This window comes from Lontra canadensis, unplaced genomic scaffold (assembly GCF_010015895.1).
Source record: "Lontra canadensis isolate GAN:19392208 unplaced genomic scaffold, GSC_riverotter_1.0 scaffold3, whole genome shotgun sequence".
Taxonomy (NCBI): Eukaryota; Metazoa; Chordata; class Mammalia; order Carnivora; family Mustelidae; genus Lontra; species Lontra canadensis.
The window spans coordinates 1,112,167-1,136,277 of NW_022630997.1; the positions used below are offsets into that span (position 1 = coordinate 1,112,167).

At 43.6% G+C, this 24,111-nt stretch overlaps 2 protein-coding genes across 4 annotated transcripts in view; one reads left to right on the forward strand and one right to left on the reverse strand.

Annotated features, from left to right (window-relative positions):
* Positions 1-9,975, reverse strand: part of SEC23IP (SEC23 interacting protein) — a 33,927-nt gene extending 23,952 nt beyond the window's left edge. For both annotated transcript variants that reach the window (XM_032878498.1, XM_032878489.1), the window contains exons 1-4: positions 9,744-9,975; positions 6,164-6,693; positions 2,840-3,062; positions 988-1,181 (exon numbers count right to left, since the gene is read on the reverse strand). In XM_032878498.1, the coding sequence (XP_032734389.1) occupies positions 988-1,181; positions 2,840-3,062; positions 6,164-6,693; positions 9,744-9,906 (1,110 nt within the window). In that variant the 5' untranslated portion in view covers positions 9,907-9,975. The remainder of the gene's footprint in view (positions 1-987; positions 1,182-2,839; positions 3,063-6,163; positions 6,694-9,743) is intronic.
* A 13,760-nt stretch (positions 9,976-23,735) lies between these two features.
* Positions 23,736-24,111, forward strand: part of MCMBP (minichromosome maintenance complex binding protein) — a 47,689-nt gene continuing 47,313 nt past the window's right edge. The window contains exon 1 of one of the 2 annotated variants that reach the window (XM_032878506.1): positions 23,736-24,052. In XM_032878506.1, the coding sequence (XP_032734397.1) occupies positions 23,995-24,052 (58 nt within the window). In that variant the 5' untranslated portion in view covers positions 23,736-23,994. The remainder of the gene's footprint in view (positions 24,053-24,111) is intronic. The other variant, XM_032878517.1, reaches the window with a different exon arrangement.

Below are 24,111 nucleotides of genomic sequence, written 5' to 3' on the forward strand. Positions count from 1 at the left end.
AAAATTTAATAATTAATAGTTAGCTGCTAAACTTGACTGTCAGCTCCTAACAAAACATAAAATCTAGTCCTTACTTGAAGCTACTCAAAATATGAACTAGGAAAGGTTAACATTTTAGAGGTCCCTTTTACCGATAACATAGTATTATTTTAATGTTTTCTGTTAGAACAGGTTACCTAAGTTTTAATAACTACAACTTTAAACAATAGTAACTACAGTGTTCCGTATCTCATTTCCATGTATGCAAATTGAATTCACCTAACTTATTTCAAACATTTAATTCAACCACGAAGTAGACTAATCATAAGAAATTAACACAATTATGTAAAACATTACCCAGTAGTTTCAGAATGGCTAGTAAATCTTGAGACATGTGTTCCTATTCTGTTTTCTACTTATTTTCAAAAATCAGAAGTTAATCTCAAGCCTTCTACTGAACAGTAATTTGAAAAGCATCCATATGCTTGGCAATTGCTGTTAACAACAGATCCCAGCAGACTAAGTTGATTTTAAGGTTTGCTACGAGTACCTTTTTAGATTTGTGATATGTCCCTGAAAAACAGTCTATCTTCAGACAGGGCAGCCACAATTAGCATCTCATGAACAACGGCACCACTTAAAAAGCAATCCTCTTTGTGAACAGGATCAAAACAAGCTCTTATCAATAAAGCCAGCTCTCAGGGCACCTGAGTGGCTCAGTCGGTTAAGCTATTGATTCATGATTTCGGTTCAGGTCAGGAACTCCAGGTTCTGGGATCAAGCCCCAAGTCAAGCTCTACGCTCAGCAGGGAGTCTGCTTGAGATTCTTTCCCTCTGCCCCTCCCTCACACACACACATGTGCACATTCTCTCTCTCCCTCTGCTCTAAAATAATTCTTTAAAAAAAAATAAAGTCAGTTCCATTGTGAGTGGTGTTGTAGGAGGCTCCAATATATACAAAGGCCTATGTTTTTTAAAGAAATGGGTAAAGGAAATAAGCCCACATACCTCTAGTTTTTCACTGAACTCCTCTGTATAGGGAATAAATCTGCTGTCCGTGTCCCCTTTGTAGAACCAAGTACAGCGTCTCACTTCAGCGGGCTCCTCCTCCCAGTACACAGCCTTCCTCACTCGGTCATAGAGATACACGTCATAGCGCCCTCCATCCGTGCCTAGAACCACGCTCTCGGGGTCTGGCTGGACTGGGGCACAAAGTTCACATTTTAACCCAACAGTAACAAGGCATGTTAAAAAGTAATAAATAATGAATATGGTGATTGGCTGATCCTAAAAGACAACTAAGTTCATTTTTGTTTAAAAACAGAATTTTAAGATTAATTTGTGCTGTACAAAATTAGGACTCTTCTTAACTGAAGAAAAAAATAGCCAGAGCAAAGTTTTTTGGGTTTTTTTTAAGATTTTTTTTATTATTTATTTGACAGAGAGAGATCACAAGTAGGCAGAGAGGCAGGCAGAGAAAGAGAGAGAGGAGGAAGCAGGCTCCCTGCTGAGCAGAGAGCCCGATGCGGGACTCGATCCCAGGACCCTGAGATCATGACCTGAGCTGTAGACAGAGGCTTAACCCACTGAGCCACCCAGGCACCCCAGAGTGAAGTTTTAAAACATAATCATTTAAGGGGCTCCTGGATGGCTCAGTTGGTTAAGCCTCTGCCTTCAGCTCAGGTCATGATCCCAGGGTCCCAGGACTCAGTCCTGCACTGGGCTCCTTGCTCAGTAGGGAGTCCGCTTCTCCCTCTCCCTCCAGTCCCCACCCAGCTTGTGCGCGTGCACATGCACACATGTTCTCTCAAATAAATAAAATCTTTAAAAAAAAAATGACCATTTAAAAAAAAAATCATAAAATAATTCAAATAACTGCCAGGTTTTCTTTTTTTAATCAAAGCAGCAATGCTCCATAAAGTATATTTCTAGGGGGTATTAACAAGTGACTTTTTTTTAAAGATTTTATTTATTTGTTTGACAGAGATCACAAGTAGGCAGAGAGGCAGGCAGAGGGTGGGGGGGGGGAGCAGGCTCCCTGCCGAGCAGAGAGCCCGATGCAGGGCTTGATCCCAGGACCCTGGGATTATGACCTGAGCCGAAGGCAGAGGCTTTAATCCACTGAGCCACCCCAGCGCCCCTAACAAGTGATTGTTAAGTCCCATGATGAATATCAGGAAGGGACACCTGCGTGGTGCAGTCGGTTAACATCTGCCTTCAGCTCGGGTCATAATCCAAGGCTTCTGGGATCGAGTCCAGCATCAGGCTCCTTGCTTAAGCATGGAACCTGCTTCTCCCTCTGCCTACCACTCCCCCTACTTGTGCCCATGCTCTATTTCTGGCAAATAAATAAATAAAATCTTAAAAAAAAAAGAAATAGCATCAGGATGAATACACATATTTCTATACTCCCAATTCTCAGAGAGCCTTAAGACTACGGTGCACTATCTCAAAAGGTGAATGAGGTTAAATCATTTCCAAAACTCACCTGACCACAGAACACTTTTCAGAGCATCTTCAGGAACAAGAGTTCCAAAGATGTTTTATAAATGCCCAATAGCTACAAATGAATAAGGGAAATAGAAAAATTGACACCCACATTATGCGAACTAGTCTATTTCTCTAACTTAAAACACCTTTAAACAAAGAAGAAAATTATTAAAACATTTCTTTAAAAACCTTGCTCAAATAACTCAGGACTTGTGTTCATATCACTGTCTTAAGGTACCGAGTCTGGTGGAGTCTACAGGGACTACTAAGGAATTTGACATTCACAAAAAATAAGCCGTGGATAAATACTCTTTATTTCTGTTCTTCCTAAAATCAGATACAAATGTATCTGTACACGATCAGTACTTACCTGAGTTATAGATTTCTTCAAGATTTGAAGAGTCAAACATACTGAAAGGCATCCATAGTTGTTTGTATTCTACCTCCTTGCAGTAAAACCAGTGGGGCTGAACAGGTTCGTACTGGTTTTGAAGTAGAAAAGGAGATGGCACTTGCGCAGAGGGACCTGCTGGTCTAGCCAGGGCCTGCTGTTGTGTTGGAGGGGTCAACCCTGATGGCACTGAAGGAGGAATCTGGAGGACACAAAAAAAAGTTAGAGAACTATGATGTTTGTCCAAGAAAACAATTCCATACATGCCTCGGACCCAAAGTGACATTAGTAATGATTATCCTACATGTATTTCTAGACAACTGTTTCATTTAATAAGTAGGCCTGAAAGCAACTAAAATTTTTTTGATAAATCTAACAAAATCCAACACCAGTCTTAAAAGTAAACTGGGCAGGGGCACCTGGGTGGCTCAGTGGGTTAAAGCCTCTGCCTTCAGCTCAGGTCATGATCTCAGGGTCCTGGGATCGAGCCCCGCATTGGGCTCTGTGCTCAGCAGGGAGCCTGTTTCCCTTTCTCTCTCTCTGCCTGCCTCTCTGCCTACTTGTGATCTCTATCTGTCAAATAAATAAATAAAATCTTTAAAAAAAAGAAAAAAAAAGTAAACTGGGCTTTCTCAAACTCATGGCAAAGTAAATTAGCACCTTCACAGAAAGCAACCTAGCAGTGTGTCTTCTATGATTTAGTAAATCTTTATAACGTGCACATTCCTTGACCCCACCATTCCATTTCTAAGAACTCACCCTAAAGATTTAACACAAAAACAAGTAAAAATTTACCTATAAAGATGTACACAATAGGTGATTTATAACAGAAAGTCACTGGACACAATCTAAATGTCTTACAGAAGGGCACCTGGGTGGCTTAGTTAGTTAAGCGTCTGCCTTTGGCTCAGGTCATGATCCCAGGGTCCTGGGATCGAGCCCTGCGTTGGGCTCCCTGCTCAGTGAGAAGCCTGCTTCTCCCCCTCCCACTCCTGTGTTCCCTGCTTGTGTTCCCCTGGTTGTGTTCCCTCTCCTCTCGCTGTGTCTCTGTCAAATAAATAAAATCTTCAAAGAAAAACAGGTCTTACAGAGACCTGATTAAATAAATTATGTTACTTAAATCCTGAAATTCTCTAGAGCCATTACAAATGTTGTAGAAAAAAAGTTAACATCTAAAAAATATGCATGGAAATATGTTTGTCTAGAAAAAATATAACAAAGACACATAACAAAATGAAAAGACGGGTTACAGAGAGACAGTTTTTAATCATTTGACTTTTCTACATTTTCCAAATTTTCTATACTGGAAATACTTTTAAAATCAGAGTATAACTATTTTAAAATTTTTTAATTGAAAATCATTTTGGAATGTATCAATATTAAAGCTACTGAGGTGTTAACTGTACAGTACTTATATGAAAGAACTTTCTTACTCTTAGAAAATATATACAAGGGGCGCCTGGGTGGCTCAGTTGGTTGAGCATCTGCCTTCAGCTCACGTAATGATCCCAAGGTCCTGGGATTGAGTCCCACATTGGGTTCCCTGCTGAGTGGGGAGTCTGCTTCTCCCTCTGCCTCTCCCCAACTACCTGACTTGTGCTCTCTCTCTTGCACACTCTCTCAAATAAATAAATAGAATCTAAAAAAAAAAAAAAGTAAATATGCATGAAAATATTTAGGAGTAAAGAGTCATCATGTATTCAACTGACCAAGTATTTCCCAAAACAACTGCACACATACATGGTGAGAACAGGAGAGAGAGGATGACCAAATGCCTGTGACTGCATGTGTGCACAAGCGAAAGAACAAATGGGGTAAGATGAAATGACAGATAAACATGGGTTAAGGGTACCAGGGTGCTATTTGTATTTTTGCAACTTTCTTTCTTCTTCTTCTTTTTTTTTTTCTTTAAAGATTTTATTTATTTATTTGACAGAGATCACAAGTAGGCAGAGAGGCAGAGGAAGGGAAGCAGGCTCTCTGCCGAGCAGAGAGCCCAACTCGGGGCTCAATCCCAGGACCCTGGGATCATGACCTGAGCTGAAGGCAGAGGCTTAACCCACTGAGCCACCCAGGCGCTTCTTTTTTTTTTTTTTTTTTTTTTTTTTTTTTTTTTAAGTAGACTCCATGCCTAGCACAGAGCTCAATGCAGGGCTGAAACTCATGACACTGAGATCAAGACCTTAGCTGAGATCAACTGAGCCACCCAGGACCCCTGCAACGTTAAGTCTGAAATTACCACTTTTAAAATTCTTAAATTAGATATCTTTGCAAGAGTTTAATCAGCAAACTAGTATGTTAACTATACTGCATACTGTAATCCAGTTATGTTCCAATATGCTGAAATCTAACATTGCCAAGAGTTTACATGTTGAAAGGATTTAAATTAAACAATAAAACAGCCCATTCTCTATCCCCAAGAGAGAAGTGAGGTTATACTCTAACGATAATACTGCTACCCTTGCCACACTGGGTTGGGTTCTTAATTCTTCCTTTTAATCACTTCCATTTCTTTGATTCAGGTGATTTCCCTGTGGAAGTCAGTTGAGCAATTAGCTGGGAAAAGAGCATAAGGGAATTTCATAAAATTTACCCAATGCAAATGTTGTTCCATCACCCTCCTGAGAGAGAATCTGACTGTCTAGACCCAAACTTCATAGTGTAAATAAAAGAAATTATTGGAGTAATCAATTTTAGTTCCTGTAATTGAATGGTTTGATTGAATAGAATAATTAAAAAGTGAGAAGCTGGCAGTCTGTTCATAATTGCTTCAACTCTCACAGGTCCCCAGATGACATTTATTATTGATCTCTTACACTAAAATCTGGGAATACTGATACGTAGTTAACTCATTAAAATCAAGAACTACTTCCATACACTGATAATATAAACCAATATATGAACCATTCGACGAGTTACCTTTTTTTTTTTTTTAAGAGTTTATTTATTTATTTGACAGACAGAGATCACAAGTAGGCAGAGAGGCAGGCAGAGAGAGAGAGGAGTAAGCAGGATCCCTGCAGAGCAGAGAGCCTGATGCACGGCTCAATCCCAGGACCCTGGGATCATGACCTGAGCCGAAGGCAGAGGCTTTAACCCACTGAGCCACCCAGGTGCCCCTGACAAGCTACCTTTGAAAGAATGTTTCCTTCAAAGCATGTAGCTTACAAAGAAGGGCCTCTGAAAATAATTTGTCATCACGTTGATTAGTAGAAGTGCAGTGTTTTAAAAGACATAGGCTAAAATGACAGACAGATTAACAAATCAGAGTGAATAGGTAGGATTTAAAAACACGTCTCCTACCGGTGGCAAAGATCCTCCAGGCATCTGGTACATCTGCACGGGGGGGCCCGGGGCTGGAGGATGGGCGGGATGGGCTGGTGTCTGGCACTGCTGCAGCTGCGGTGGTGCAATGTAAGGATTGGCCCTGCTGCTCACAGGGGTATGACGATACGGATTGTGTCCTTGTTGGGGTGCTCCTTGCGGTGGGCTCCCAAAATTGGAAGGAGGGAGACTACCCGGCTGAGAAGGCAGGTAAGCATTCATTCCCATCTGTGAAGGTGGAGCACCATACTGAGCCTTCGAAATGGGCGGTGAACACGCATTCAACCCATCTTGGGGTCCAGTTGTAAAAGGGAGAGCAGCAGGGGACTTGGAGAATGCGGAGGGCCCAGCTGACGTTGCCACAGTCGTTAACGGTGACTGTCCAATATTCCCAAAAGGATCACTACTGCTTGATACCTGAGAGAAGTAACTAAATGTCTGTGGGGTAGACGTGTGAGCCGAAGTCTGACCGAGGAAGCTGTCCTCCTCACCGACATCCGTGGAATCCTCTGAAAGGGAACGGGAGAGCAAACGGTTTAAAGGTTCGTCTACGGCTCTGCAGAGAGGATCCAACACGGCAGATCTAGCAACTGTACCTCATTTTATTGTTCTATTTCTGCATTACAGAAAAAAAAAAGATGAAAACCTTTTTTTTTTCTTCGAAATGAAAAACCAGAAAATACGAACAAGAAACAAGAAAAAGAGGGAAAAATTAGATTTCATTCATAAGCCAACCTCTCAGAGATAATCACTTTGGTACATGACCTTTTACATTTTTTGAATAAATATAGTTAAGTATTTCTTTTGTAAATATATACAGATCACACCTATTTGTTTAAGGATGTTTTCAAGAAAGGAAATGAAATTTGTATCTACAATGTTTATATCTCATTTTTTCCTGATAAAAAAATAATTCAAATATTATTCTACTATCAAATTACACATAATTTTATTTCTACAACTGAAGTGCAGATATGACTGTGTTGACAAGAAGGGTGTGTTTCAGGTCTGCTACCTACTACAAAGCACTCATTGTACAAATGAACATGTGGCATTTGTATTCCCAAGGCAAAGTAGGTCAACCATTTATTACCATCCCTAAAATCACACAGTATCACATCCAGGTAACTAGCCTTTAGAGAATGTCAAATCGGGAGAAAAGTCATTTTCTAACCAAGGGAAGTTCTCTTCACTTCCCTTTGCCAAAAATGATTTTCACTGCAGGTACTGTCAACCCCAAATTATCTTCTCTTCTGCGACCAAGCTATAAAATAAAAGCCTGTTCCCTGGGACGCCTGAGGGGGTCAGTCAGCTAAGTGTCGCCTTCAGCTCAGGTCATGATCCGGAGATCCTGGGATCAAGTCCCTCATTGGGCTCCCTGCTTCTCCCTCTCCCTCTGCCTGCTGCTCCCCCCAACTTGTGGGCGTGTGTGTGCGTGCCCGCGTGCACACACACTCTCTCTCTCTGACAAATAAATAAAACCTTAAAAAGAAAAAGAAAAAAGCATGTTTCCTCTACACAACCTAAAAAGTCCAGCCTCTTCTTCCTTACTAAGTTTTTATAAGCCCTTACCTTAGCTTGTAGAAACTTTCCTCTCCCTCGTCTTTTCCTCCTCCAGTCTCATTCCCTCTTATCTCCTGCTGCTGGAGGCACGGAGCCCAGCAGAGGACCCACACCCAGCACGCTGTGATCCTTGCTCCCGAGTGGCCTTTCAAGCTCCAGGATCCTTCTTGACCTCTGCTGAAGGAGGCCACTTGGCTCACAGAGATTCTGGCTTGAGCTTCTAGGTTGCTCCCATTATATTTCTCACCCATCAATTTAACTAAGATACTCCACTATTTAAAATACTCCTCTCAGTTGTTTCTTTGTAACTAAAAATAAAATATCACCTCCTGCACAAAGCCCTTTGTCTGCTGGTTCTATTCTCATTTTCAGATATATTTCAGTTCCCACTCTCTCTCTTCAACTGCCTGGACCTCACTTGTCTGTATTTCTCAGTTTATCTCTCAACAACTAAAAACATGGAGTGGAGGGCGCCTGGGTGGCTCAGTGGGTTAAGCCTCTGCCTTGGGCTCAGGTCATGATCTCAGGGTCCTGGGATCGAGTCCCGCATCGGGCTCTCTGCTCAGCAGGGAGCCTGCTTCCCTCTCTCTCTCTGCCTGCCTCTCTGCCTACTTGTGATCCCTCTCTGTCAAATAAATAAATAAAATCTTTTAAAAAATAAATAAATAAATAAATAATAAATTAAAAAAAAATAAAAACATGGAGTGGAGAAAACCTCTGTGGTATCCTTCTTCCTTTAAGACAACTTGGGATCAACCTGATCTAAGAAACTTTTTCCTGATTAGCATCCATCGTAAATGAAATGCTGATCTCAACGTGCTGCCAGCTCACCTCAGGGGCACTTTCTGATTACACGTGGACACATTTGGTAAAGACACCCACAACTTTAATGGGCACTTGTACACTTGTGACACTCCCAACTCTGTCTCAAACCGATACTGTTCTCAGGTGTTCCAGAACCTATTAGCCAACTGCTTCCTCGACACTGCCGGCAGCTCAACCACATACACCTCAAACTTAGCCTGGAAATGAATTTGTCACCTTAACCGTCTCCCTTCTTGTGCTTTTACTATACTATCTCAACAGATGTTTGTCAACATCCATTCAGACACTCAAATCAAAACATCCCCTAGACTCCTCCCCTCCCATCATTTCTCAATTCCTTCATTTAATCATTCAGATACTCATTCAAGAAACATGTACACAGTATCCAGAGGCAGATACGTTGATTTCACAAACACTTACATAACACTAGGTGCCAGACACTACAGTCGGCACCTTACAAAAATCAATTCACTTCTCCTGACAGCCTTATGAGGCCGTACAGATAAGGAAAGTGAAGCACAGAGAGGTAAAGTAACATGCCTGAGGTCACACAGCAAGTTACCGGCAGAGCCTAGGCTGGAACACAGTCTGGGCTCCCAAATGCCATACTCTGTATTATGCCACACAATCATTAAACAGCAATACCCCTAGACAATAATAAAGAAGTGAAAGAGCTAGGGTGAGCATGGGAATGGGGGACAAGGAGAACGAGAAAAAGCTTCTCAGACAAAGGGAAGCACTGTCTTTGAAAGACGAGTACTGCATTCTGTACCTCTGCTTTGCAAATATTACAAGTCTATCCCAGGAAAGGGAAGCTGTCCATCCAGGACATTCCCTACTGCATCCTAGTTGAGAAGCACTAACTTCTCTGCATTCCCTAGCACACCAGTAGGTGTTCAACAAAAAACTGGGTAATGTCAGTGCCAGCGTGGAGCGGCCAGCCCTCGGGACAGAGGGCTCCTTGGACGATGAGCAAGCCTCCTGATCTAGCCCCCGCTTGGGATATCTCAAAGCCCCCGGGCCACTCAAACCTGGTCACTGATGGCCCAGGCAAGCTAACAGGAGTCGGGTACACACGAAGGAAAACCTCCCACCCGACCGTCGTCGCCCCACGCCCCCCACCCGCCTCCCCACACACACTCGTCCCACCGGATTCCCCTCTCCCTACTACCTCCGGGCAGGAGCAAGGAGGCCGAGGCAGCGGCGGCTTGGGTGACTGGGATGAAGGGCACGTTGAAGCTGAATTCCGTGGCCGAGGAGGAAAAAAGTAAGTTAGTGCCCGATGAGGAGGTGCTGGCGGGACCGCCGCCACCGTTAGGTTTCCTCTCGGCCATGGCTGCCGCCCACCGTCCGTTACACGTCTCCTGGAAGCCGGTGCACTACCACCGGCCGGAAACCGGTCACACTCGGGGCCAACACACTTCCGCACTTGCGCACAAGGCCCGGAACTCCGGGATGCTGGTCAGCCTCCTTCCCTTCCTCTGGAAAGCGCCGCCAGAAAGCAACATGGCAGCGCTGGCTTCAAGCCCGAGTCCTAGCACGTAATACTCCCCGGCGCTGCCGGGGCCGAGGCTGGGGCTGGAACGTGGGTGTAGCGGTGCTGCTAGTTCTGAATTTAGGCGCGCGGTGATGCTGAGGGTCACGGGTTGCGGGGGGCACTCTGGGCTTCCTAAAAGTACGGTCGGGCGAGTGTAACTGGCAAAGATTTCGAAGGAACGGCAGAAGGCTGCAGGAGCAGGCAGCGGAGTGCTACCCGCTTTGGGAGGGAAGAAGAGGTGTGTGAGCCATTTGTAGCCAAAGCTGAGCCCAGTTCACCCACGCTCGTACTCACATCCAGCCCGCCCACATGTCTTTCTGGACTGAACTGAACTCTTTCTGTTGGCCCAGAAATAGAAATGGCAAAAACTTTGGAAGTTTTTAAGCCGCGTTTAAAAGAGGATCCAGAGAATTGAAATTTAGAGGTGCTACTTTTAAAATAGCTTTCTATATCTGTCTGCAGTAATCAGATTAGCTGAATCCCAAAATGCACTGGGGGTGATTTGATGTAATTGTCATCTTTCATGTAGTTGGAGATTATGAAACAAAAAGTAACAGATAAGTAGCTTTTTGAAGAGTGGGAGAGGAAGACAGACCCCGAAAGAGGCTTTGAAATAACGAAACTCCTCCCCACAGCCGTTCACAAGCCTGTAGAGAACCTATTCAATTAATTCAGTAACTATTTAGTGTGCTTACTGTCAGAGATAAACAAAGCCAGACACTGGCTAAAGCAGTAAGAATAGATTTTACTCAGTAACAGCAATTACAACAGGAAAGAGGGTACATAGTGAATTGAACTGAACTTCCCCAAAAATAAAAAGACTGAGACTTTTTAAAGTCTGGGGTGCTACCGGGAAAGCATTGAGAGGTGCCAAGGGGTGTTGGTCCATGGGACTAGGCCACCTGGGCTTGTTAATTGGCATGTACCTGGAGGAGAAACAAACTTCTCATGTCTTTATGACAGCCAGTTACACAAGTTAGGGCAATACACCACCAGGGAGGGAGGAGATGGGCCTTGAGAAGACAGTTCTGTGTGGCAGATTTGCATCTCAAAATTATAAGGGATTGATAATTGCAAGTTTTCTAAAATAACTATGCTGAAAGGGAGCTCAGGGGCCTATATGCCTAGCACCAAGTTTGGGCTGGAACAAACAGTAAATTCCCCTGGCAGTGTTGGTCTTTCTCAGGGCAGGCATTTTAGGAGGATTGGGGTCAGTCTAGGGACATGACCTTAAACTGCTAGAAGGTTGCTAAATTTGGTCAAGGAGAGTATCTTTGTCATTCCTATGGGGTAGGAAAGAGTATACTAAACATTGAGAGTACGGTGGTGTATAAGATAGATACAAGACCCTCCCTTCTTAGACCGTATACTTTGGCTGGGAAGACAGAAAACTAAACACATACTGACAGTAAACTATAGTGTGATGAAAGTTGTAATATAGAAATTCCCAGTATGTCATGTGGGATATGGACAGCACCAGGGGAGGGAGGCCTAACCCTTCTGTGGAGAGAGATAGCAAATATTTAGACCAATCAGACCATCAATAAAGGACCTGCATAGTGTTGAGTGACAAGAAAACCTTCTTTGAAGAAAAATTAAAGTCGGAACCTGGAAGACAATGAGGAGAAGCTAACTGGAAAATTTGGTGGGGCGGTTTTGGAGGAAGCGGTAAGAGGTCATTTCAGTAAAGTCGCAGTAGGTAGGGATACCCTGAGATACCACGTTTGGGTGTGAAGAGACACACGTGTTAGAGTCGGGCTGGAACCCAATGACCAACTGGGAGAAAGTTGGGAGATGAGAATGAAAAATTCGGCGAGGCCAGATGATGCGGGGTCTTACAAGAGCAAAAGGGAATTGAAAAAGGGTTGAAAGGAGGGCAGAGAAATAACATTTGCTCTGGGGAGGGTCCACTCTGACTCGTGGGTAGTAGCATAGAGGAGGAAGGAGGAAGCTGCAAGTAGGAAGAGCAGCGAGCAGGCTGCTCCTGTGGACCAGGCAAGCAGTGGCAGAGGCTCAAATTAGACCACGGCCGTAGGAATGAACAGAAATAGGAGTTACTTCTGGGGAAAGACGTCAGATTGAACCAAAGTGTCATTTTCTTCCTCCCGACGCCCTACTGAAAACACGAATAGGTGGGGGATCGTGGATGGCTCAGTCTGTTAAACCTCTGCTTTCAACTAGGGTCATGACCTTGGGGTCCTGGAATCCAACTCCTCCGCTTTGGGCTCCCTGCTCAGTGGGGAGTCGGCTCCTCCCTCTGCCCCTCCCCACTGCTTGCACTAGCTCTCTTGTGCTCTCCCACTCTCTCAAATATATAAATAAAATCTTTCCCCAAAAAAAACGCTATTAGGTGTGTTTGTTTTTTAAACCCATAAGGATGAGGTGGTTGGGAGAGGATTTGACAGCAATAAGATTTTGCGCGCGCACGCGCGCGCGCGGACACACACGAAATGGACCTGTAGTAGGTGATTTAGCAAACCAATAATGGGAAAAGCGCAGGGGCAACTTTATTTGCATCATAAAATCATTTTAAGGCTCAGGTCCTGATAACCTCAGGCACCTCAGGAAGGAGCAGAGAAGCTAGAGAGAGGTCCTGTAATTAGGTAGATTGATTAAAACTGTTGGACAAGAAGTTAGGCCCCTTCCTCCTACTCCAAGTAACTGGACCACTAACCATCCCCCTTCTAGAAAAAAGACTGTAACTTTTCCCTTCTGGAGTGGGCAACAGAAGGAACACTAAGCAAATATGTGCTTACTGAATAATCAAATACTCTCTCCCACAACCCCAGCCGAGTTTCTCTACTCAGCTCTAAGAACACTGGCTGACAGGTCTTCAACCTCTAGGCAGAAGATTAGAAGAATGCTCTCTGGGGCATGGGAAGGAGAGATGTAGAGATGCTGAAGTCAGTGTTCCCAAGGAAGACAGTCCAGCCAGATCGCCTCATAATTAAGCTCACAGTCAACAAGCCCTATTTATATGCTCTGAGCTCCCAATCACTTTGTTAGTCGCCATGATGTGGGACACAAAAGCAGAGGAAATGCAGATAAAAATTAAATCTCCTTATAACCTGCAGATCACTGACAAATACTTGAGATAGGCTGATTATAACTTTTCTCCAGGATCCTGCGTCTTCTTAAAATATGAAAGTCCTGGGGCACCTGGGTGGCTCAGTGGGTTAAGCCTCTGCCTTCGGCTCCAGTCATGGTCTCAGGGTCCTGGGATCGAGCCCCGCGTCGGGCTCTCTGCTTGGTGGGGAGCCTGCTTCTCCCTCTCTCTCTGCCTGCCTCTCTGCCTATTTGTGATCTCTCTCTCTGCCAAATAAATTTAAAAAAAAAATGAAAGTCCTTTTGGAACTTTCCTTTATCATTACTTCTTCCAACCCCAAGGTATATAATCAGTTGCTCCTCACAATCCCAGGGAAGCAGAGAGTAGCAGGCAGTGACTCTTTCTGCCCATGGGTCCTGTCCCTGGGATTTAATAAAACCACCATTTTGCACCAGAGACACCTCAAGAATTCTTTCTTGGCCGTCAGCTCTGGATCCCAGCAACAAGATTTAAAAAGACGACATCACCCACACTTTATTTTTTCATTTTTATTTTTGCTAAGTATGCTCTCCACCCAATGTGGGGCTCACACTCACAACCCCAAGATCAAGAGTTGCATGATCTACCTACTGAGCCAGTCAGTCACCCCAAGTCCCCACACTTTAAATACAACCACCACATGTTGAGAAGAGCCTTTAATGTGAAAGAGATCAAAACAAGACACACAAAAAAGGAAGAAGAAATAGCAATGTAGAAGGAACAACCCACCCAAGAAGAAAAAGACTTAAAAAAAATCTATCAATAATATCCTCAGGGGCGTAAGAAGGTCTGTAACCAAGAAACAAGACTAGGGTGTTATTTTAAAAAGAAATGTTCAGGGAACAAACAAGCAAATCAGTAGAAGGAAGATAAATAATAAGGAAATTTCCCAAAAAGTGAAGCAAAAAGACAAACAGATGGGAGCTAAAAGAGAAACATAAGAAAATTTGAGTGCCGGGCAAGGAAAGCCAATATCTGTATATTAAGAATTCTGCTAAGAATAGAGACAGAGAAAATGCAGAGGAGGATATCATCAAAGAAAAAAAAATTATTCCCAGAGATGAAGGATACAAGTTTCCAGGTTGAAAGGGTTGAGAACCCAGCACAATTGTTGAAAATAGACACATACTAGAACATTGGAGACAAACAGAAGATCCTAAAGATTCCAGAAAGATAAGAACAGGTCAAATGCCAAGGAATTCAGCCCTCAAAACACTTACCCCCCCCCACCAAGCACACCTTCTAAGAAAGCAAACAGAGGAAGAACTCCACCAAAATAAAGGAATAAGCCAAGAAAGTCTTCTTATGTGGGATACAAGAAACACGGTGTCCAACACAAGCGTACAGGGGAATGTGAGATGTTATAACAAAAAAAAAAAAACCAAAAGTGCAACAATGGCTCAAACAAAATAAACGTTCATTTCTCACTCACATAAGAGTACATGTAGGTAACCAACTTTTCACCTTCAGCATAAGGTTCCATAGCTGCTCTCATTCCTGCCAGCTGTGGCCACAGGAAGAGGTCAGAGCTTAGGCACAAACATCTCCTCTTAACAAGTGAGGCAGCCCTTGCCCGAGGTGCTTCTGTTCACATTCCACCAGCGGGATCTCGGTACAAGAACAGCCAGAAGAGCGTCCCCACCTGAGCAGCTGCATCTTAACTACAATTCTATAGTTGTTCTGCAGGGAGGAAGAAGATTTAAATGGGCACATGACCAGCACCACGACAGTCTGTCCCTCTGGCCACCAAATACCAACCCATCTTCGCAAACATAGAACTTACTTACTCCCCAAAGGAAGCAACCAGCTGCATTCATCTTAAAAACCCCAGGATCGCTGGGGGCAGCTCAGCCTTTTCCATGAGGTCCAGATGTGGCTCTTCCTGGGCTATGACAAGAGGAGAGGGTAATGGCCATGGAGACTCCCACTGTGCCCCAGAAGTAATGAAATCCTGCTAGGAAGAAACTGAAAATACTTCCTGCCCTGATAGTGGAGAATATTTATCACTAGTCCTGGCTGCCTCTTTTTCGGGATTCTGGATCTCTTTCCCCAGTCTACAGTCTTCCCAGGCCTCAGCTTTGCCCTCAGGAGCTTTCTCCTTGTCCAGGATCTTCCGTGGCCATCTCTGCAGTGGCACTGGGAAGCATGTCCTCTTTGGGAACTGTACAGCTTTGGTCGCCCACCTCCTGCTCCTACCAGGATGGGGCTTGAGACTCGCTTTAAACTTTGGCCAGGGGCACCTGGGTGGCTCTGTTGTTAAGTGTCTGCCTTTGGCTCAGGTCATGATCCTGGGGTCCTGGGATCGAGCCCCCCATTGGGCTCCCTGCTCAGTGGGGAGGCTGCTTCTCCCTCTCTCACTCCCCCTGCTTGTGTTCCCTCTCTCGCTGTGTCTCTCTCTCTGTCAAATACATAATAGAAATAAAATCTTTTTTTTTTTTAAGATTTTACTTACTTATTTGACAGACAGAGATCACAAGTAGGCAGAGAGGCAGGCAGAGAGAGAGGAGGAAGCAGGCTCCCCACTGAGCAGAGAGCTCAATGCGGGACTCGATCCCAACACCCCGGGATCATGACCCCGCCGAAGGCAGAGGCTTCAATCCACTGAGCCACCCAGGCGCCCCTAAAAATAAAATTTTTTTAAAAAGAAGAAAAATAAAGCTTGACCAGTTGCAGACGTTTTCAGGTCAAGGTCCTGGTGTTTTATTCCTGATAGCTCCATGTTCCTTACTTCCATATCTGACCTTAGCTCTTTTTCTGTCAACCCCATAGGCATGGGTGGGAAAGCTACAACCTTGATCTGACCTTTGCCATAAAGCTAGATCCTTTAGTTACCTGAGAGATCTTAAAGGACCCTTGAAAATATCTTTGAGAAAGATTCTTACCTCCTCTGATCTGAATACTGAAGGCCTTCATTTCTCCTGTGCTGGCTAATCTGGTTGCAGTGGCCACCTGTGCCCATTGAGGAGAAATGTGTCTGTCCAAATCGAGGTGTGCTTTAAGTATAAAATACACACCAGATTTCAAAGAATTCATTAAAAAAAAAGAATGTAAAATATCCATTAAAAATCTTTACATTGATTATTCAAATTATAATACTTTGGATATGTTGGATTAAACATATTATTAAAATTAATGTTATCTGGGGAGGGGATATCTGGGCGGCTCAGTTGGTTAACCTTTGACTTTTGGTTATGGCTCAGATCATGATCTCAGGGTCATGAGATTGAGCCCCATGTCAGGGTCTGTGCTCAATATAGTCTGCTTGAGTTTCTCTCACTCTTCCTCTACCTCTGCCCCTCCCCCTTTTCTCTCTCTGTAAAATAAATAAAATCTTAAAAACATGCTGTTTCTTTTTACTTTTTTAAAAATTTCTTTTAAAAATATTTTATTTATTTATTTGACACAGAGAGAGAGCACAAGCAGGGGGAGAAGCAGGCAGAGGGAGAGGGAGAAGCAGGCTCCCAGCTGAGCAAGAAGCCAGACCTGGGACTCGATCCCAGGACTCTGGGATCATGACCTGAGCCGAAGGCAGCAGCTTTAACCAATTGAGCCACCCAGGCATCCCAGTTTCTTTTTACTTTTCAAATCAACTTTATTGAGGTATAATTTACATGATAAAATGCATGAACTGTGAGTATACAATTCTATGAGTTTTGACAAAAAAATATATATCAGTGTAGAATAATTCCATCCCCCAGACTATTACCTTGTTTTCCTCTTTCCAGCCGTTTACATAACTTTGTAAGTTCTACTTCCAGCCCTACTCAACCACTGACCTACTTTCTATTTTTACATTTGTCTTTTTTTTTTTTTGGTGGCACCATTTAAAAAATTTTAAATTCAATTAATTACTTGGCATCAGGGAAAGTGATCATATTTGTATACAAATACAAATTGAAACCACAATGAGATACTACCTGATGCCAGTCAGAATGGCTAAAATTAACAAGTCAGGAAATGACATGTCGGTGAGGATGTGGAGAAAGGAGAGCCCTCTTACACTGTTGGGAATGCAAGCTGGTGCAAGCACTCTGGAAAACAGTGTGGAGGTTCCTCAAAAAATTGAAAATAGAGCTACCCTATGACTCTGCAATTGCACTACTGGGTATTTACCCTAAAGATACAAATCTAGTGATCTGAAGGGGCACTTGCACACCAATGTTTATAGCAGCAATGTCCACAATAGCCAAACTATGGAGAGAGCCCAAATTTCCATCGACCAATGAATGGATAAAGAAGATGTGGTTTATATATACAATGGAATACTATGCAGCCATCAGAAAGTTGAAATCTTGCCATTTGCAGTGACATGAATGGAACTAGAGGGTATTATGCTAAGCAAAATAAGTCAATTAGAGAAAGACAATTATACGATCTCACTGATACGCGGAATTTGAGAAACAAAACAGAGGATCATAGGAGATGAGAGGAAAAAATAAAACAAGATGAAACCAGAGAGGGAAACAAACCATAAGAGACTCTTAATCATGGGAAGCAATCTGAGGGTTGCTGGAGCGGAGGGGGATGGAGGGATGGGGTAACTGGGTGATGGACATTAAGGAAGGCACATGATGTAATGAGCGCTGGGTGTTACGTAAGACTCATGAATCATAGGCCTGTACCTCTGAAACCAATAATACATTATATGTTGATTAATTGAATTTAAATTTTAAAATATTAAAAAAATTCAATTAATTAATGTATAATGTATTATTGGTTTTGGAGGTAGAGGTAAGTGATTCATCAGTCTTATATAATGCTCAGTTCTTATTACAGGAGGTGTCCTCCTTAATGTCCATCACCCAGTTACCCCACCTCCCCACCTCCCTACAATTTTCTTTAGTAAGTTTCATACAAATGGAATCAAACAGTATGTATTCTTTTGTACTTAGCATCTTTTGATTAATATAATGTTTCTGAGGTTCATCCAGGTCATGTGAATCATAGTTCATTCTTTTTTCTTTATTAAATAGTGTTTTATTGCATGACTATACTGCAATTTGTTTGCCCATTCATTTTTTTGGTGGACATTTGAGTTGTTTCAAGTTTGGGGCTATTGTTATTAAGACTAAAATGAACATTTATGTAAAAATCTTCATGTGAACATGTTTTCACTTCATCTAGGCATAGAATTGTCAAGTATATTTAACTTTGTAAGAAATTGCTGCTTTCTTTTTTTTTAGGATTTATTTTATTTATTTTTTCAAGATTCCATTTATTTTATTTTATTATTTATTTTTCTAAAGATTTCATTTATTTATTTGACACAGAGAAAGAGAGCACAAGCAGGAGGAGCAGCAGGCAGAGGGAGAGGAAGAAGCAGGCTTCCTGTGGAAGAGGGAGCCCAATGTGGGGCTCGACCCCAGGACTCTGGGATCATGACCTGAGCCGAAAGCAGGTGCTAACTGACTGAGCTGCCCAGACACCCTTTATTTTATTTACTTAAAAGAAAGAGAGCAAACAGGAGCAGGAGCTGGAGCGGTAGGCAGAGGGAGAAGGAGAGAATCTCAAGCCGACTCCATACTGAGCACTAAGCCCTGCATGGGCTCAATCCCATGACCTTGAGATCATGACCTCAGCCAAGACTAATAGTTAGATGCTTAATTGACTGCACCATCCAGGTGGCCCTCTTTTTTTTTTTTAAGATTTGTTTATTTATTTAGAGAATGTGCATGTAGGGGGGGAGGGGCAGAAGGAGAGGGAGAGAGAATCCTCAAGCAGACTCCCTGATGAGTGCAGAGCCCAACACAGCACTGAATCCCAGGACCCTGAAATCATGACCTGAGCCAAAATCAGGAGTCGGCCGCTTAACTGATTGAGCCACCCAGGTGCCCCACCACTTTATTTTCTAAAGTGACTATATCATCTTATTTTCCAACCAGTAATATCTATACTTGGTGTTGCCAGTATTTTAAATTTTGGCCATTCTAATGGGTGTGTAATAGTATCTCACTATGGTTTTTTGTTTGTTTTCAATTTTTAATTGAAGTATAGTTGACATATAATATTATGTTAGTTTCAGTCATAAAACATAATGATTTCACAGTTCTAAACATTATGAAATGCTCCCCACTGTAAGTGTAATTTCTACCTGCCACCATGTGAAGTCAGTACAATATTATTGACTATATTCCCTATGCTATTCTTTTCATTCCCGTGACTTCTTTATTTTATAATCAGAAGTTTGTACCTCTTAATACCTCTTAATGTCACTACTAAAACTTAATTTATATATGTGGCTTCCACGTTATTTCTGAGACTGACTATACAAACAGTGGCCATACCATATTTAACTATATTTATATAGAACTTTGACCCCCAACATCTGCAGCAATTGGCCTAGAAAAGTCAGGACTTGGTCAACGAGTCCCGATTTCCTATTAGTTGCCCCCACTTACTCTTCAGAAAACAAGGATAGTTAAGATATCCCTTCTCCCTTTGTGTTCCAAGAAAAGGATAAATGAAAAAGACCAACTTGCTTTTGCATATTCCAACATAAACTCACATCTCCCCTTCCTCAACAACTCCCTTGCTTTACAAAACCTCAGCATTTAACCCTCGTCTTCCAGATGTTTCTGGATGAAAGTTCTCCCTGTTACAACAGCCTGAATGAAATCAGTCTCCTTCATGTTCTGGGCCAATCCCTCTTTCCCTTATTGCGACCTGCTCTCCAACCACTAAATGAGAGCCACACTTTCTGTTCGTTATAACACCCCACTTATACCAGCTCTCTGAATTCTTTAGAGTAATGTTAGCAGCTGTAACAAAGAGGCCACAGAATGCAACGTTCCCATGAAAATCCAGGCTGTCTTTGACACAGGGTCATTCTAGTCATCACCATTCCATCCATCATGAAGGAGGAAAGAACGTATCCAGGCCAAAAGTTTTCTGCTAAGACACTGAAATAAAAGTTCATACACCTCATTAGATCCCAGTACATTGGTGAGAACCTAATCACACAACCCCTCCCAGCTGCAAAGGAGGCTGGGAAATGTAGTCCCTAGTTGGGCAACCAGCCTCAGCTATACCTCCCTAGTTGGGCAACCAGCCTCAGCTATACCTCCCTAGTTGGGCAACCAGCCTCAGCTATACTTCCCTAGTTGGGCAACCAGCCTCAGCTATACCTCTGAAACTAAGCATTGCAGAGTTCTTCCCTAGGCAATCTCTCCGGAGGTATGGAAGAAGAAGTGAACAGATTTTTTTCAAAGTCTCAATGAAAACACGAAAGGAAGAATCCTTAGGATAATGGTGATAGGAGACCCTAGGAAGACAGTTTTATACCAGAGGTAGAGGGCAAGAAGTCCAGATTGGAACAAGTCAAAGTCTCTGGGAAAGATATCCAAGAAGATATGTCTAAACACCTAGAGAGGAAATTGAGGCAACTGATGGAAAATGTGCGTTACCCATTAGGCAACCATTTATTGAGCACCTATGCTATGCCAGGCACTCTTCTAGGTGCTAGGGAATAAAATAACACATAAATACCAAAATCATTGCTTCACAGATCTTACAATCGAGTGGAAATTCTAGGGCAGTTGGGGTTGAATTAATAACAAGTATGCAGAAAACTAGCAAATGTCTTAAAAGGAAATTTACCCCACCCTGAAGGAAACTACATTCAACTCTTTCAGCTGATTCTTTTAGTATTTCTGTTTTTAAATTAATGTGGTTACATTGCCACTTCTGAAATTTTTCCCGTTTGCATTATGCACTGATGTCCCAGATAAACAATGAAGATTTTGCCCCTTTTGATCTTTGTCCTCATCACATATGAGCCCTTTCCCCTTTTGCCTCTCACTAAAGTTAAATTATAATGCTGGTTAGATCGACATTCAAATTTTAACAGTATTATGATTATATAAAGACTATTAGTAGCCAAGTCATATAATGCATTGTCATTACAACGACAATACAATGTCATTGTCATTAATTTTTCTTTGCAAGTTTTGTTTTCCTAGGCTTGGAACACTCTTCCGCCCCACTTTTTGCCTAGTTAACTCTTATTTATCTTTCAAGTCCTAGTGTAAATGTCACATTTCAGGAAAGCCCTTGAGCATCCTTTTTCTTTACCCCACAAAGGTAAAGGAATTACTTAATGCCTTCCTTGAAAATACAGGCTTGGAGAATGGGGGCAGAAGTGCTGTTACTGGTGGTGGGGAAAAAATCGTGCCCTGGAGATGTACTCTTTTGGACCCTGCCCTGGCCACTTATGTTTTCACAACTACTTATTAGTAGTATCAAATCTTCCCACCAAGGAATTAGATGTTGCAGTCATTCACATTATAAAATAATGACATTTCAAAAACATCACAGTGTCTCTTTAAGTAAATCTGAGCAACTGTCTGTTTATAAGTAACTACATACAGAGGGAGAAACCTAAAACTGCAGTGTCCCTAGCCACTGCTGACTTGGTATCCATCTGCAATTTCCTATGAAACAAATCTTAGATTATCATGACTTAAACGCAGATGTTTTTGTGGCTGTATACATTTAATTTGCATGTTACTGGTCACAAAGCTAAAATATGGGATTTCTCCATTTGCTACGAGGGACTTGGCAACCCTCTCGGCGAAACAAATGAATAAATGAACCAAGTGGTGGTAGTGCCTTTGGATGTTCACATCAGTGTTCTCAACTCACCCAGACTCACAAGAGCCAGATGTATAATCCAGTATGCCGACCAATTAGTTCATAATGAGATGTACAAATGACCACCCTCTTTGCCCCAAGTGGGACTTGAGATTTGAATTCAGTTCTTGTTCGTGGGCTCCCCACTTTGCCGACTCCATTCAGATCATTCTTCTGTTAACGAGCTCTATTTCTGGCTGTTGATACTGCAGTTTTCTCAGGTACATTCCAGGCCTAGGAGAAACATGCTATTTCATCGCCAAACTTGGATATTTTCCAAATTTCCTCACTAAAAGGTTACCGCTAGATTTGATCTTTGTGTGTACTGATGCCTCCATCTCCACTCTGAGGATATCTCCATACAGGCATGCATTGTTTTATTATGCTTTATTGCACTTCACAGATACTGTGGGTTTTTTTGTTTGTTGGTTTTTTGGGGTTTTTTTTGTTTGTGTGGTTTTTTTCTTTTTACAAATTTCAAGTTTGTGGCAACACTATTCTGAGCAAGTCCATTGATGTTATTTTTCCAAAAGCATTTGCTCACTGTGTATCTCTGTGACAAGTTTCGTAATTCTCATGGCATTTCAAACATTTTCCTTATTAATGTGTTTGTTATGATGATCACTGATGGGTTATTATGACTTGTTGAAAGTTCAGATGACAGCACTTTTTTTTTTTTTGAAGATTTATTTATTTATTTGGGAAAGGGAGGAACAGAGGGAGAGGGAATCTTAAGCAGACTCCCCATGAGCGCTGGATGTGGGACTCCATCTAGTGACCCCGAGATCAGGACCTGGGCTGGTTAACCGATTGAGCCACCCAGAAGCCCCCTGAGGACAGTATCTTTAAAGCAATATATATTTTTTTTAAAAGATTTTTAAATTTATTTGACACAGACACGGTGAGAGAGGAAACACAAGCAGGGTAAGTGGGAGAGGGAGAAGCAGGCTTTCCGCCACGCAGGGAGCCCAATGTGGGGCTCGATCCCAGGACCCCGGGATCATGACTGGAGCTGAAGGCAGCCGCTAAAGGACTGAGCCACCCGGGCGCCCTTAAGCAATATTTTAAATTATGCACCTTCTTTTAGACATAATGCTATTGCACACTTAATAGACTATAGTATAGCATACACATAATCTTTGTGTGTACTGGAACACCAAAAAATTCGTTTGACTCGCCTTACTACGATTTTCGCTTTGCAGCTGTGTACCTGTACACCTTCTGCATGAACCTGTCAAAGCTCCCTGGCTGTTTCCAGCTTCTAGGCAGAGGCAGACCAGGTAGGTTTTCAGTTATGAGCTTGCCTCTCATTTAGGAACTGGTCCCTCTAACATAGCGCTGGAGATGACAAGCAAAGGGCGTTTGGGGTTTTTCAAAGTGCCCCTTACCGAAATGCATACCTCCCTCAGAGGGATAAGACGTTATGTAGCTGAAGGAAAATCACTGCATGGGTTTCAGGCAGGGCTACAGAGAAAGGAGCAAAACCAAAACCAAAATCACATCAGCACCAAGAGGAGGTGGGTGCACCCCAAGGGCTGTTTCATCCCCTAATTCTGCCCAGAGAGGACCCCAGGTTCTCCTTGGGTTTGTACTTTCAGGTTGCTGCGGCCTCCTACCTGGGCAAGGCCTCCTATCATGAATTAATAAACTGGACATCGGCAGTTTCCCCCTTCACACTCGCTCAGCGTGATAAACTGCGACACGTCAACCTCTGCCCCAATGCCAGTCTCGCCAAAGCCCCGCTTGCCCTTCCTTTTGCCCATCTCCAAGATGGCGGCGGCTCTGCCGCCGCGTCGCGGCCCCGCCCCGTCCCGCCCCGCCCCCGCGCATGCCGACCCGCCCCTCCTCCCGCCCGCGGGGCCGCGCCGCGCGTTCCCGCCGCCCCTCCCCGCGCGAGCTCCACCCAGGTCGCAGGCAGCGCGGTCGGCGGCGCCTATTTCCCGCCATTGTGCGAAGTGGAGGCTGGGGGCCCGCACGCGCCGCCTGCCCGTGGCCAGCTGCTTCTCGGCTGTCGCCGCCACAGCCGCGGTTCCCTGAGGCGCCGGGAGGCCGGGCGGCCCGCGCCCCGAAGCTCGCCGTGCGTGGGAGGGCGCGGGCTACGAGCGACCGAGCCCCCGAGGAGGAGCCGCGGCGCGGGACGCCGGGCCGCGGCGGCCCCGGCCCGTCGGCGAGATGCCCTGTGGGGAGGATTGGCTCAGCCACCCGCTCGGGATCGTGCAAGGCTTCTTCGGTGAGTGGCGGCGCCGGGGATGGGCCGGGCGGGCCGCCGAGTTTCCCGAGCTCGGGGCC